This window comes from Mastomys coucha, unplaced genomic scaffold (genome assembly GCF_008632895.1).
Source record: "Mastomys coucha isolate ucsf_1 unplaced genomic scaffold, UCSF_Mcou_1 pScaffold18, whole genome shotgun sequence".
Lineage (NCBI taxonomy): Eukaryota > Metazoa > Chordata > Mammalia > Rodentia > Muridae > Mastomys > Mastomys coucha.
Window position 1 is genome coordinate 111379532 of NW_022196900.1, and position 11090 is coordinate 111390621.

At 55.8% G+C, this 11090-nt stretch overlaps 3 protein-coding genes across 14 annotated transcripts in view; 2 read left to right on the plus strand and 1 right to left on the minus strand.

Moving 5' to 3' along the window:
* Plekhg5 (pleckstrin homology and RhoGEF domain containing G5) overlaps positions 1 to 4519 on the plus strand; it is a 43848-nt gene extending 39329 nt beyond the window's left edge. For all 4 annotated transcript variants that reach the window (XM_031379604.1, XM_031379603.1, XM_031379605.1 and 1 more), the window contains 5 exons: positions 1683 to 1815; positions 1899 to 2014; positions 2101 to 2282; positions 2967 to 3719; positions 3973 to 4519. In XM_031379604.1, the coding sequence (XP_031235464.1) occupies positions 1683 to 1815; positions 1899 to 2014; positions 2101 to 2282; positions 2967 to 3719; positions 3973 to 3982 (1194 nt within the window). In that variant the 3' untranslated portion in view covers positions 3983 to 4519. The remainder of the gene's footprint in view (positions 1 to 1682; positions 1816 to 1898; positions 2015 to 2100; positions 2283 to 2966; positions 3720 to 3972) is intronic.
* A 491-nt stretch (positions 4520 to 5010) lies between these two features.
* Positions 5011 to 9182, plus strand: Tnfrsf25 (TNF receptor superfamily member 25). 6 transcript variants are annotated; one of them, XM_031379610.1, is made up of 10 exons: positions 5011 to 5177; positions 5666 to 5804; positions 5992 to 6126; positions 6427 to 6579; positions 6673 to 6727; positions 7296 to 7351; positions 7493 to 7591; positions 7789 to 7826; positions 8248 to 8428; positions 8582 to 9182. In XM_031379610.1, exons 1-10 carry the CDS (start codon positions 5145 to 5147, stop codon positions 8908 to 8910), a joined length of 1218 nt encoding a protein of 405 aa, XP_031235470.1. In that variant the 5' UTR covers positions 5011 to 5144; the 3' UTR covers positions 8911 to 9182. The 6 variants fall into 6 exon arrangements, with proteins under 6 accessions (XP_031235470.1, XP_031235471.1, XP_031235468.1 ...); XM_031379611.1 differs by having other exon boundaries at positions 5044 to 5177; positions 5717 to 5804; XM_031379608.1 differs by having other exon boundaries at positions 5082 to 5177; positions 5545 to 5804.
* Positions 9183 to 9417: 235 nt separating this feature from the next.
* Positions 9418 to 11090, minus strand: part of Espn (espin) — a 33870-nt gene continuing 32197 nt past the window's right edge. For all 4 annotated transcript variants that reach the window (XM_031379615.1, XM_031379613.1, XM_031379614.1 and 1 more), the window contains one exon: positions 9418 to 10330. In XM_031379615.1, the coding sequence (XP_031235475.1) occupies positions 10186 to 10330 (145 nt within the window). In that variant the 3' untranslated portion in view covers positions 9418 to 10185. The remainder of the gene's footprint in view (positions 10331 to 11090) is intronic.

Sequence of the window (11090 nt, forward strand, 5' to 3'; positions counted from 1 at the left end):
TCAGAAATCCGCCTGTCTCTGCCTCCCAAGTGCTGGGATTAAAGGCGTGCGCCACCACCGCCCGGCCTCATTTTGTTGTTTTGAGACAAGTTTTCACTATGTACCTTTGGCCTGGAACTCCCTATGTACTCCAGGCTGGTCTCAAACTCCTAGAGATCCGCCTTCCTCTGCTTCCCAAGTGCTGAGATTTAACAAGTGAACCACCACACAGCTCTTGGCTCCGCCTCCCAGGTGCTGGGATTAAAGGTATACATCACCACACAGCGCCTGGCTCCGCCTCCCTGGCTCCGCCTCCCTGGCGCTGGGATTTAAGGTGTACATCACCACACAGCGCCTGGCTCCGCCTCCCTGGCTCCGCCTCCCTGGCGCTGGGATTTAAGGTGTACATCACCACTGTCCAGATCATTTACTGTTTTTTTTTCAATGTATTATCGTTGAGATAAATCATAAATATGTAAATCTTTGTGCTCACTCATCCTTTTTCCTTTCCTTCCTTCTACTCAGACAAGATCTCACTATGTAGTCCTGGCTGACCTTGAACTCACAGGGATCTGCCTGCCTCAGCCGCCACACTTAGCTCATAAATGTGTTTCTCTGATATTTAAAAAAAAAAATCATCTTTTGATTTTGAGGCTCAAACTTGGAGAGGTAGCTCAGTGGGTAAAGAGCACTCACTGTTCTTCCAAAGCTCCTGAGTTCAATTCCCAGCACCCCCAATGTAGGGGTGAATTAAACCGCTTTGGCTGCTGGCGGGTTTGCACTTCCATCCACACACACGCAGGCACGCACGCACTCCCTCTCATGGTTGACCCTCTCTTTCCTCAGGAACCTAAAAATCTCACCTCTTTTATCCTGACCAGCCATTGGCTATTGGCTCTTTATTGATCAATCAAAAACCAATTGGAGACCGGAACCCTCAGCATTTGGACATGCAGATTTCCGATTTTGGGACCGGACTAAGACAAAGCATTAGAACCAATTCCCAAGACCCCATGGCACCTCACGACTGTCTAATGATGCTTCTGTTGTGCACCTGTACATACAGACGAAGCACCCATGGACATAAATAATAAAGTACATAAAATACACTTTCATAAAAGACAGGTTTCAGCTGGGCAGTGGTGGCGCACGCCTTTAATCCCAGCACTTGGGAGATAGAGGCAGGCAGATTTCTGAGTTCGAGGCCAGCCTGGTCTACAGAGTGAGTTCCAGGACAGCCAGGGCTACACAGAGAAACCCTGTCTCGAAAAAAGGACAGGTTTCATGAGAATCCTTCTGTGTTAGGAAAGGGAGGTGTTGACCAAAACTGAGTTCCCAAGGGCCACTGGGCTCGGTGACACATGCCACCAAGTCTGTCGATCCGAGTTTGGTCCCTGTGTGCCCCACAAATGCACATGCAGCTTCCAGCTGATGCACAGGGGCTGGAGAGAGTGCTCAGTTACATGCACTCCCTGGGTTCAGTTCCACATCTACATGGTAACTGGCTCCATGGCACCAGACATGCACGTGGAACACATATGTGCAGGCAAACACCCACACATAAAAATGAAGGCTAAAAAAATGCTTTTGAGCAAATAAGTAAAATGCAAGTAAATCTTTAAAAACAACAAAACAGCAAAGGCTTGCACCTAGCCCCAGGATCCCCCTCTTGTCGACTGTGACTCTGGCTTCCCCCACCACAGATGGACGTGTACTGCTTCCTGTTCACTGATCTGCTCTTGGTGACCAAGGCCGTGAAGAAAGCAGAGAGAACAAAGGTCATCAGGCCACCGCTGCTGGTGGACAAGATCGTGTGCCGGGAGCTTCGGGACCCTGGTAAGGAATTCTGGTCCCCTGTTCCTGGTGACAAGGGCCACCATTGGTGGGGGTCAATACTAACTCTGCCTTTCCTTGACCAGGCTCCTTCCTCCTCGTCTACCTGAATGAATTCCACAGTGCTGTGGGGGCCTACACATTCCAGGCCAGCAGCCAGGCCCTGTGCCGGAGCTGGATGGACACTATTTACAACGCACAGGTGAGGGCAGGGTGACGCACGGGTGTAGGGCGGATGGGCCCTGTTGCTCACAGCTCATTCTGTGTGTGTGCTTGCTCAACCTACAGAACCAATTGCAGCAGCTGCGTGCACAGCTCTGTGCACAGGAGCGTCCAGGCAGCCAGCACCTACAGAGCCTGGAAGAGGAGGAGGATGAGCAGGGGGAGGAGGGTGAAGAGAGTGGTACCTCAGCCGCCAGCTCCCCTACCATCCTTCGAAAAAGCAGCAACAGCCTTGACTCCGAGCACTGGTATGTTTACCCAAGACTGCCTCGGGCCTGGAACCCCAGGATTTGAGAGCTGAGGCAGCAAAACTACCTCAAGCTTAGGCCAGCCTAGGCAACAAAGTAACAACTTGTCTCAACAAAGGAAAAAAAAATAGGGGGAGGGACTGTGTGACTGGTATGGGGAGGAGGTGGGGGCAGTGATTGAGATGTAAAGTGACTAAATAGATAAGTGGGGGGTGGAGGAAGAAGACAGACAAACAAAACAGATTTGTAATCTACCCATTAAGCCTGGGTAAGTGGCTGTAATCCTATTCCAGAGCTTGGGAGGTGGAGGCAGAAGGATTGCCAAACGTTTGAAGCCTGCTCTATAGTGAGTTCTAAGACTATATCTAGACCAGGTCACACATGCAAAATAAAGACATTCAGGGGGGCCCATCAGGATAAGTTCCCTAGCCCAGGGCATCTGGCTCAGGACATAGATAGGGATTACTCTCTGAAGAGAATGGTATGAACTCAGTGGGAGTGTCGGGATAGCTCTGTCTCCTGCTGGAGTCCTGGCATGGAGGGCTGTTTTCAAGCACCATTCCACGTCACCGCCTGTATTCTGTGCACAGGTGTCACAGGTCAGGAATGGGTACTGATGTCTGTCTACGGAGACTGGCAGGTCTGTGCTCCAGGTTGATTTTACTCTCCTTCTGTCACCCACAGTGCCTCAGACGGCTCCACTGAGACTCTGGCCATGGTTGTGGTAGAGCCTGGGGAGACACCGTCTTCTCCCGAGTTTAACCGCGGCCCCCTCAGCTCCCAGTCGGATGAGACCTCTCTTAGTAACACTGCTTCGTCCATCACTCCCACCAGCGAGCTGCTGCCCCTGGGCCCCGTGGACGGCCGCTCCTGCTCCATGGACTCCGCTTATGGCACCCTGTCCCCCACTTCCCTTCAAGACTTTGTGGCTCCACACCCAGTGGTCGAGCCAGTTCCTGTGCCTCCGACTTCCTCACCCCCACCCTCACCCCGCCTCCGCCGTCGGACTCCTGTCCAGCTGCTCCCTCGCCTGCCCCACCTGCTCAAGTCCAAATCTGAGGCTAGCCTCCTGCAGTTACTGTCAGGAACTGCCACCCATGTCATGCCCCCGGCCCCCAGTCGCAGCCTGTCAGAACTGTGCCTGATCACTATGGCCCCTGGGGTTAGGACTCAGAGCTCCCTTCAGGAAGGTGGGCCTGCCTGGAGTGGTCCAGGGCTGTGTGGCCCTTGCCATATCCCTCAGTTGTTAGAATCTGAGAACAGACCCAGCCACATGGATTCTGCCCGAAGGAGATGCAGAGAGATGCCTTCTGGGACTGTGCCCAGGGTGCAGCCTGAGCCTTCCCCAGGGATCTCTGCTCAACACAGGAAGCTGACCCTGGCCCAGCTCTACCGAATCAGGACCACCCTGCTGCTTAACTCCACGCTCACTGCCTCGTGAGTGGCCCGGCCAGGGGAGGGACAAATGAGTGTAATGGCATGGGTACTGGGTAGTGACCGCCATATCTGCAAGTATCAGCCTTTGAAGGTTGAATGGGAGAAAGAGCTTCAGACCCAGTGGCTGGGCGGGGCTGTGTCTAGCAGGCGGAAGTGAAGGGGGGAGAGGGCTATAGTGGAGGGGAGAGTTTAAGCTAGAACCATTTTGTGATTGCCACCAGCCAAGGATGGGCTTTCTTTCCACCCCTTGCAGGGAGGTGTGAGCAAGAGACCCCTAAGGGTGTCACCAAGTAAGGGACCGCAGAGAGCCCTGCCTGCTGGGGATACAGTACCTGCCTCACTGCTGCCTCTTGTGTGTGGAGACTGACCAAGGAGAGTGCCACTGCCTGAGGACATTAGCAGAGAGCCTGCCTCCTGGAGGTCACAACACCTGCTTTGCTGCTCCTCCCGTGCTGTGTGTGTGCGCGCACGCGCCAGAGCACCAGGCAGGATGGTTACGGATCACCTCAAGGCCAATTTGCACTTTGCCAGACTGGATGGAATGGAGAAGGGCCCTGTGGAGTTCCAGGCCTTGGCCGTAATGCTCCACCCCCTTGCCCAGGTGGCCCTTTGTCCTCTGCTCTTGACAATGCCAGCCCTGATCCTCTGGGCGGGGCTCTCAATGCCACCTTCGTTGGGACTCATAAAATGAGTCCCTGTCCCTCCTGGCCATGCTGGCCTCTGAGGCGCGGGCTGGGCTCTGTCAAGCTGCGTATTTATTGAGTTTGGTTCTTCTATAAAGACTTGTATATACTCCCCTGGCAAGAGTCCTGTGCTTCTGCGACCCCTCTGTTCCCTGTTCCTGTGCGCTGGGCTGGGGGCTGGGCGGCTCACCAGCCGTAATGGGGGGAGGCCACTATTAATTGGAACCTCCAGGAAGTAACTTCCTGGCCCCGTCCTTGCTGAATCTAGTAGACTCAGAATCTAAAGGGTATTCCTTAGAGCTCGTCCATCCCAGTACCCATACCCAGCTATTCCGGAAGATGTAGGTGTCCTACCTAGGTTGCCCCGACCTACCCCGAATTCTTGAGGGGATAGTCACTTGCTCTAGACTCGAAGCAGTGGTTCTCAGAGCTGGAGCTAGACCCAGGGTGGGATCAGGATGCAGCTTTGTGGGCTTGGTCAAGCCTGTGCTGGCTTCCAGTATGCAGTGTGCACCACACCAGCGGTGAGGGCCCTCGCCTGGTAGAGGGCCATATCATATCCCCTCAGCTTCGGGAGAGTGGCAGACCCCACCCTGGCCATCCCCGAGGGTAGTTGTTCTGGATGGCGCGGGCGGGCAGGCAGGCTGGCTCTAGTCAAGGAACATAGGGGCTGGGCTAGTGGGGAAGCCCCGGGCTACACGATCAGAGCAGCACTCGCAGGGCCCAGGCGGTACAGACCGCAATGGAGCCACGGCAGCAGGGCTGCGTGGTGGAGGTGAGTGGGGTCGCGGGAGGCCAGGAAACGGCCCAGGCCTGACTGCAGCCCTGGAGCTAAGCCTCGCGGGGAGGGTCTCCGAGAATCTCTCTACCCCGACTCAGTGCGGGCAGGGTTGCCTTCACCGGCGACCTAGTTAGAGGCTCGGGCGCGCCCTTCCGCTGAGAGGAAACACAGGCTCCGGGGAAAGGGGTCTGGGGGCCTCCACTTCTCAGAAGGCATGGCTGGGGGCAGGGTGGCCGAGTCTCACTGGGTGGAGGGGAAATGGGGCAAAAGGCTGGCAAGGAGCCTCTTCTGCTGTTCCTAAGCTGCTTTTGTAGACAGGGAGAGGGAAGCTGGTCCCACTCCCTACCCCTGTTCTGCCCAGGAGCCTGAGAAGTGAGCTTACCGGGGCAAATGCTAGGGCTTCAGGAATGGAGGAGGTGCCTCGGAGGGAGAGGTCGCCTCCTGGGGCAGCCACACCAGGGTCAGCTGCACGTGTTCTCCAGCCTCTCTTCCTACCACTGCTGCTGCTGCTGCTCCTGCTGCTTGGCGGCCAGGGCCAGGGCGGCACGTCTGGCAGGTGTGACTGTGCCAGTGAGTCACAGAAGAGGTATGGCCCGTTTTGTTGCAAGGGCTGCCCAAAGGGTAAGTGGCTGGAAGGGTAAAGGGAGTGAGGCACGGAAAAGGAGGCTGAGGGAGGGTGAGACAGGCTGGGGTTGGGGTCCAGGGAGGCTGGGTAGCAACGGGCTGGGCTGCCGATAAGAGAGGGAGGAAAAGCAAATGCAGGCAGGAGGGTTTCAGGAGCTGTTGAGCCTAAGCCTGTATTCCATAGGACACTACATGAAGGCCCCCTGCACAGAACCCTGTGGTGACTCCACCTGCCTTCCCTGTCCCCTGGACACCTTTCTAACCAGAGACAACCACTTTAAGACCGACTGTACCCGCTGCCAAGTCTGTGATGAAGAGGGTAAGGGGCAGCTGCCCAGGGCTCGGGGGACAGGCTCTTGAGGACAGGCCAGGGCCACAGCTTTTCAGGAGGTTGTCTTGGGTGAGAGGCCTCGGTGTTCAGACCACCACGTAGTGTGTCTTTCCCCAGTGGCCTTCCTGTCTTCACATGCCTTGGCCTCTGGTCAACCATGAGCAGCCTATTTCTACCCTTGGGGCTAGCCAGTGCCGCTCTCAGGGAGGTTGTGGCCTGCTTTGTGGCAGTCAGTAGCTCTGACACTGCCGTGTTCCCACGTCCTCGCCCCCCCCCCGCCCCTCACAGTTCTTCAAGTGATCCTTGAGAATTGCTCAGCAGAGTCGGACACCCGCTGTGGCTGCCAGTCAGGCTGGTGTGTGGACTGCTCCACCGAGCCATGTGGGAAAAGCTCACCCTTCTCTTGTGTTCCATGCCCAGGTGATAAGGCCGCAACACCTGGTGAGTACTCTCTGCTGGGCTGTCCACCTCTGAGGTCTTTTCTTTCAGCTCCTCTCTCTCCTGTCCTGACATAAACCATATTTTGGTCTGCAGGGCCCTGCCCGCCTGGCTTCTATATACATGGCAATGGCTGCACGTCCTGTCCCACGTAACTTACTGGCTGTGCTGGGCCAGTGGGGGAGGGGAGGTTGGGAGCAGGGCGGGGACTTGGGGAATAGGTGCTGCAGGTTTAGAGGGGGGAGAGATGTGGGTGGGGCAGCTTGGCTCTGCCCTGGAAGTGGCGTTTCAGGCAAGCAGAATGGTAAAGGATTATGCGGATACATAAAGGGGCATATATTTTCCTCACCCCCTTCCACTCCCATATTTAGAGTAGGTTTATCGTTTATTTGCCTAACACTGATAGAGCTTTGAAACTTCAGCTAAGACTCGATTTGCTGCTAGCCCTTGGCAAGTTGCAGGGTTTCAGGCTAACCCTCTGAACATGGGGACGCACTAAGGGGAAAGGGTCCCCAAGCTCTTGAGCATTGGGGATCTGCTGCCTTCCCAGACACTGGCTCTAGGTGCGAGGACCACTACTCAGGACCTACAGATGGTTATTAGTGACCCAAGTGACATCTCAGCAACACTCTGGGGCAGGATAGAAGTCCACCCCCTACGAGATGGGGCGGCTTGGGGGGGCCCGGGGGAGCCTTCAGCCCCACCTTACTCCTTTGCAGGGGCTTCAGCAGCGTGTGCCCCAAGGCTTGCACTGCTGTCTGTGGCTGGAAGCAGAGTAGGTGATATGCTGGGGGTTCTCGTGGGAAGGCGGGGTGGGCCGGGGCGGGGCTGGGGGTTCTCGTGGGAAGGCGGGGTGGGCCGGGGCGGGGCAGGGTGGCTGGTAGCCGCCGGCTCTCACCAGGTACTGTTTTGTCAGTGTTTTGGGTCCAGGTGCTTCTAGGGGCCTCCTTCCTTTTTGGGGCTATCCTGGTCTGTGCATATTGTCGATGGCAGCCTTGTAAGCCCGTGGTCACTGGTAAGTTCATACATGTAGTACATGCACGCATTACAAAGAGGCAGGGGGTAAAGATGGATGGTGCTCTAGAGCCCACGTAACTTGATGCAGAAGGGGAAACTGAAGGAAGGAGTGTGAGGGGCAAAAGAAGTCAGAAGGTGCTGGGCTAGCACTTGCCAGGGTGCTGACTGTGGCCTCGTCCTCTCTGTCTCCATTAGCAGACGCGGCTGGGACAGAGACCCTGGCCTCACCACAGGTAATTCATTATCTCAGTCCTGGGAAGAATTCTGGCTCTCAGAACAAGGAGAGTTACAAACCCCTGTGCTCAGCATGATTGTTAGCACAGGTTAGACCTAATGGACAAATGTGCTAAGGGCTATCAGTGGAAAGGACCATCCCCAGCACGGGCTCTCAAGTGTCCATCTCTGGGGGTCAGACAAGAACGCCAGGTGTGACTTTCAGAGGGATGAACACCTCCAAAGGGTTGGGAAATAGACTTCCAGGCAAACACAGTAGCCCTTCTCCTGGGCCACGGGTGTGTGTGTGTGTGTGTGTGTATGGGGAGCCTATGGGAGGTGATTCTGCTGCCTGAGCCAGGGAATGCCCACCCCTAGCCAGAGACCAGCAAAGGGCCTTTCTAGATACACATGACTGACTTGGTACCTCCCACCTTCCAGACGGCCCATCTCTCAGCCTCAGACAGCGCCCACACCCTCCTGGTACCCCCAGGCAGTACTGGGAAAGTCTGCACTGTCCAGTTGGCAGGCAACAACTGGACCCCTGGCTTATCCCAAGCTCGGGAGGTGGTCTGCGGGCAGGCCTCTCAACCCTGGGATCAGCTGCCAAACAGAAGTCTTGGTAAGGGAGCAGAATGGGTTAGGCTTGACCCTATCTTCCCAAGTCCAAGGTGGGACACGGTTGTTTCACGGTCGACTTCCTATCCTCGTGGGTGGTAGCTTTCCTGCCCAAAGAGGTCCATTAGGTATCCTTACATCTCTGACCCCACCTCAGGCCCTCCTCTGGCATCTCCGCTCTCGCCAGCACCCCCTGCGGGCTCTCCCGCTGCTGTGCTCCAGCCTGGCCCGCAGCTCTATGACGTGATGGATGCGGTCCCAGCACGCCGATGGAAGGAGTTCGTGCGCACGCTGGGGCTGCGGGAAGCAGAAATCGAGGCTGTGGAGGTGGAGATCTGCCGCTTCCGAGACCAGCAGTATGAGATGCTCAAGCGCTGGCGCCAGCAGCAGCCTGCAGGCCTGGGTGCCATCTATGCGGCCCTGGAACGCATGGGGCTGGAAGGCTGTGCTGAGGACCTGCGCAGCCGTCTGCAGCGCGGCCCGTGATGTGAGGTCCATCAGTCACTTTGACACTCTAGTGACCCTTGAAGGAGCCTTAAGTATTGTTACTTATGCGTGTAGACATTTTATGTCACTTACTAACCCACTGCCGTGGTCCTGCGTAGCAGGGCTGGCTGCCTCACTCTTACCTGCAGCACGGAGCTCCAGCTAAGGGAAGCGTCATGGAGAAAGAAATACCAGAAGGGGCCAAGTGATTGGTTGCTCAGCTGTTAATTAGCCCGAGTTTGGACTTGGTATTAAATTTCGTAAGAAAAGCAGATGTTCGGTGTTTCAGTGGGGGTTAGGGGTGTTAAGTGGCGCGCTGGTTCTGTTTACCCAGGCTTTGAGTGGGGGGGGGGGGGGGGGGCTGACGCCGCGGGAACTGAGGCACACACAGTAGAAACCAGTGTCTACCTGGGCTCCCGCACTAGTTCTTCCCGTACCCGCCACTTGCAGTGGCCTCAGAAGGAGAAAGTCACAAGGACGGCGAGTGAGAGTGAATGAGAGCCACAGTTGGCGGATAGAGGTTTAATGGGGGAAGGAAGGGGGTGGGGGATAGGGTGAGGAGCAGGTACAGTTGCAGGCCCTTCACTTACACCACTGGGGCAGTGTAAGGGTCAGGGGAGCTAAGGTCCTGGCTGGGGACTTGGAAGGCTTAATTGGGGAGGGGGGGTGGGATATAAAGGTGGGGCCCCTCAGGAGCGACAGCTCCGCCCCAACAGGCAAGTTTCATCCTTTCTGGTAAACAAATGACTGAGAGGAAACCCTCGCTGGGGATGAGAAACGCAGCGACTTTGGCCAGCACAGATCTGGGTCGTGAAGGGAGGAAAACCCCTTCCCCGAGCTCGGGGTCTGCCTCCACCCAGGATGCGCCGGCAACGTGGGTTCCGGGCTGCGGGGGAGGGGGCTGCAGCAGGGCGTGCGCCCTGCAGGAAAAGTCACCACCCACGAGGCTGGGGAGAGCTCTGGCTGGGTCGGTGAACATGCAAATATATGTAAGTGAGCATGCAAATGAGCAGCATCTTTTTTTCTTTCTTTTTCTTTTTGCGTCACAGCTTGGGCACTTTTTCCAGGCGACAGCAGGGGTTCGCGAGAGCACTCCAGCAGCAGGGTTGGGGGTGTGGGGCCAGGGAGGGAAATAAGAAGGGTTCCGGCACCGAAGGGAAGGGCGGCAAGTCTCCCAGCCCTTCTGCACCAACCTGACTGGATGGGGCGGGGGCTGGGGGCTGCTCTCCACCTCTCAGAACTTGTGAGGCTACACGCAAGAGGCCGAGACTCCTATTACTTAGGGATCTCCCCCTTCTTCAAGATGACCTGTCGCTGCCAGGGCGCGAGCTTGGCCTCGTCGTAGCCTAGTGTCCGCAGCTTCTCCGACTGTTCTTTCGCCCTCTGGATTTCCTCCAGCTTTTGCCGCTCCTCCTCTTTTCTGTTTATGGGCGGCAAAACTCAGCGATGCCTAGGGCTAGATACTGAGGCAGCCCAGACACCGGGGTGGCAATGGGAAGGAGGGAGGGAGGAAGCTAATGAGGACGGGGCCTACACTGCCTAGGACCCAGGGCTTTCACGTTATATTGGAGTTAGAGGGATACTCAGGAGAAAGAGATAAGTAGAGGCTGAAATTGGATTATTTTGTAGAAGAATGTTACTGGAAAGAGGCGCTGGGTCATTAGGTGGCCTGTGTGAGGATTGAGTGTTACGGAGTTCACAGGATCCATGACAGGAGGCCTGTCATTGGAGACAGGACTTGAATTGTTAGGAAGCTGTCACTCTAAATGCCCAGGGAATAGGGTTGAGGTGCTGGGGGATCTCATTACTGGGGGACAGGCTATGGAGCTAGCTAGGGACAGGTGCTCTGGACATAAGGCTAGGGACTGGGGTATAGCTCTATGGTAGAGAGCTTGTCTACAATACTCAAGGTTTGATTCCAAACTCTGAAAAAGCATAAGGGTAGATCTGCTCTGGCGATGAGGTTGCCACTAATATTTGGTTATGGAACAATCAAAATGTTCAAATCGGCATGCACATGATATTTTGAAAACTAAATTTTTTAAGAAAAGAAAAACAAACACCTTGTGTGTGTGTGTGTGTGTGTGTGTGTGTGTGTGTGTGTGTGTGAGTGAGAGAGAGACAGAGAGAGAGAGAGGAAGATGGGAGGGGTCTTGATATAGACAGAGGGAGAGAGACAG

Bases quoted from the DNA above. Each gene is read 5' to 3' on its own strand.
- Tnfrsf25 (XM_031379606.1), top strand. From the start codon at position 5,574: ATGCTAGGGCTTCAGGAATGGAGGAGGTGCCTCGGAGGGAGAGGTCGC. The intron at 6,728-7,295 runs GTAACTTACTGG...ACTCCTTTGCAG, and splicing joins GGCTGCACGTCCTGTCCCAC to GGGCTTCAGCAGCGTGTGCC. The intron at 7,827-8,247 runs GTAATTCATTAT...CCCACCTTCCAG, and splicing joins AGACCCTGGCCTCACCACAG to ACGGCCCATCTCTCAGCCTC.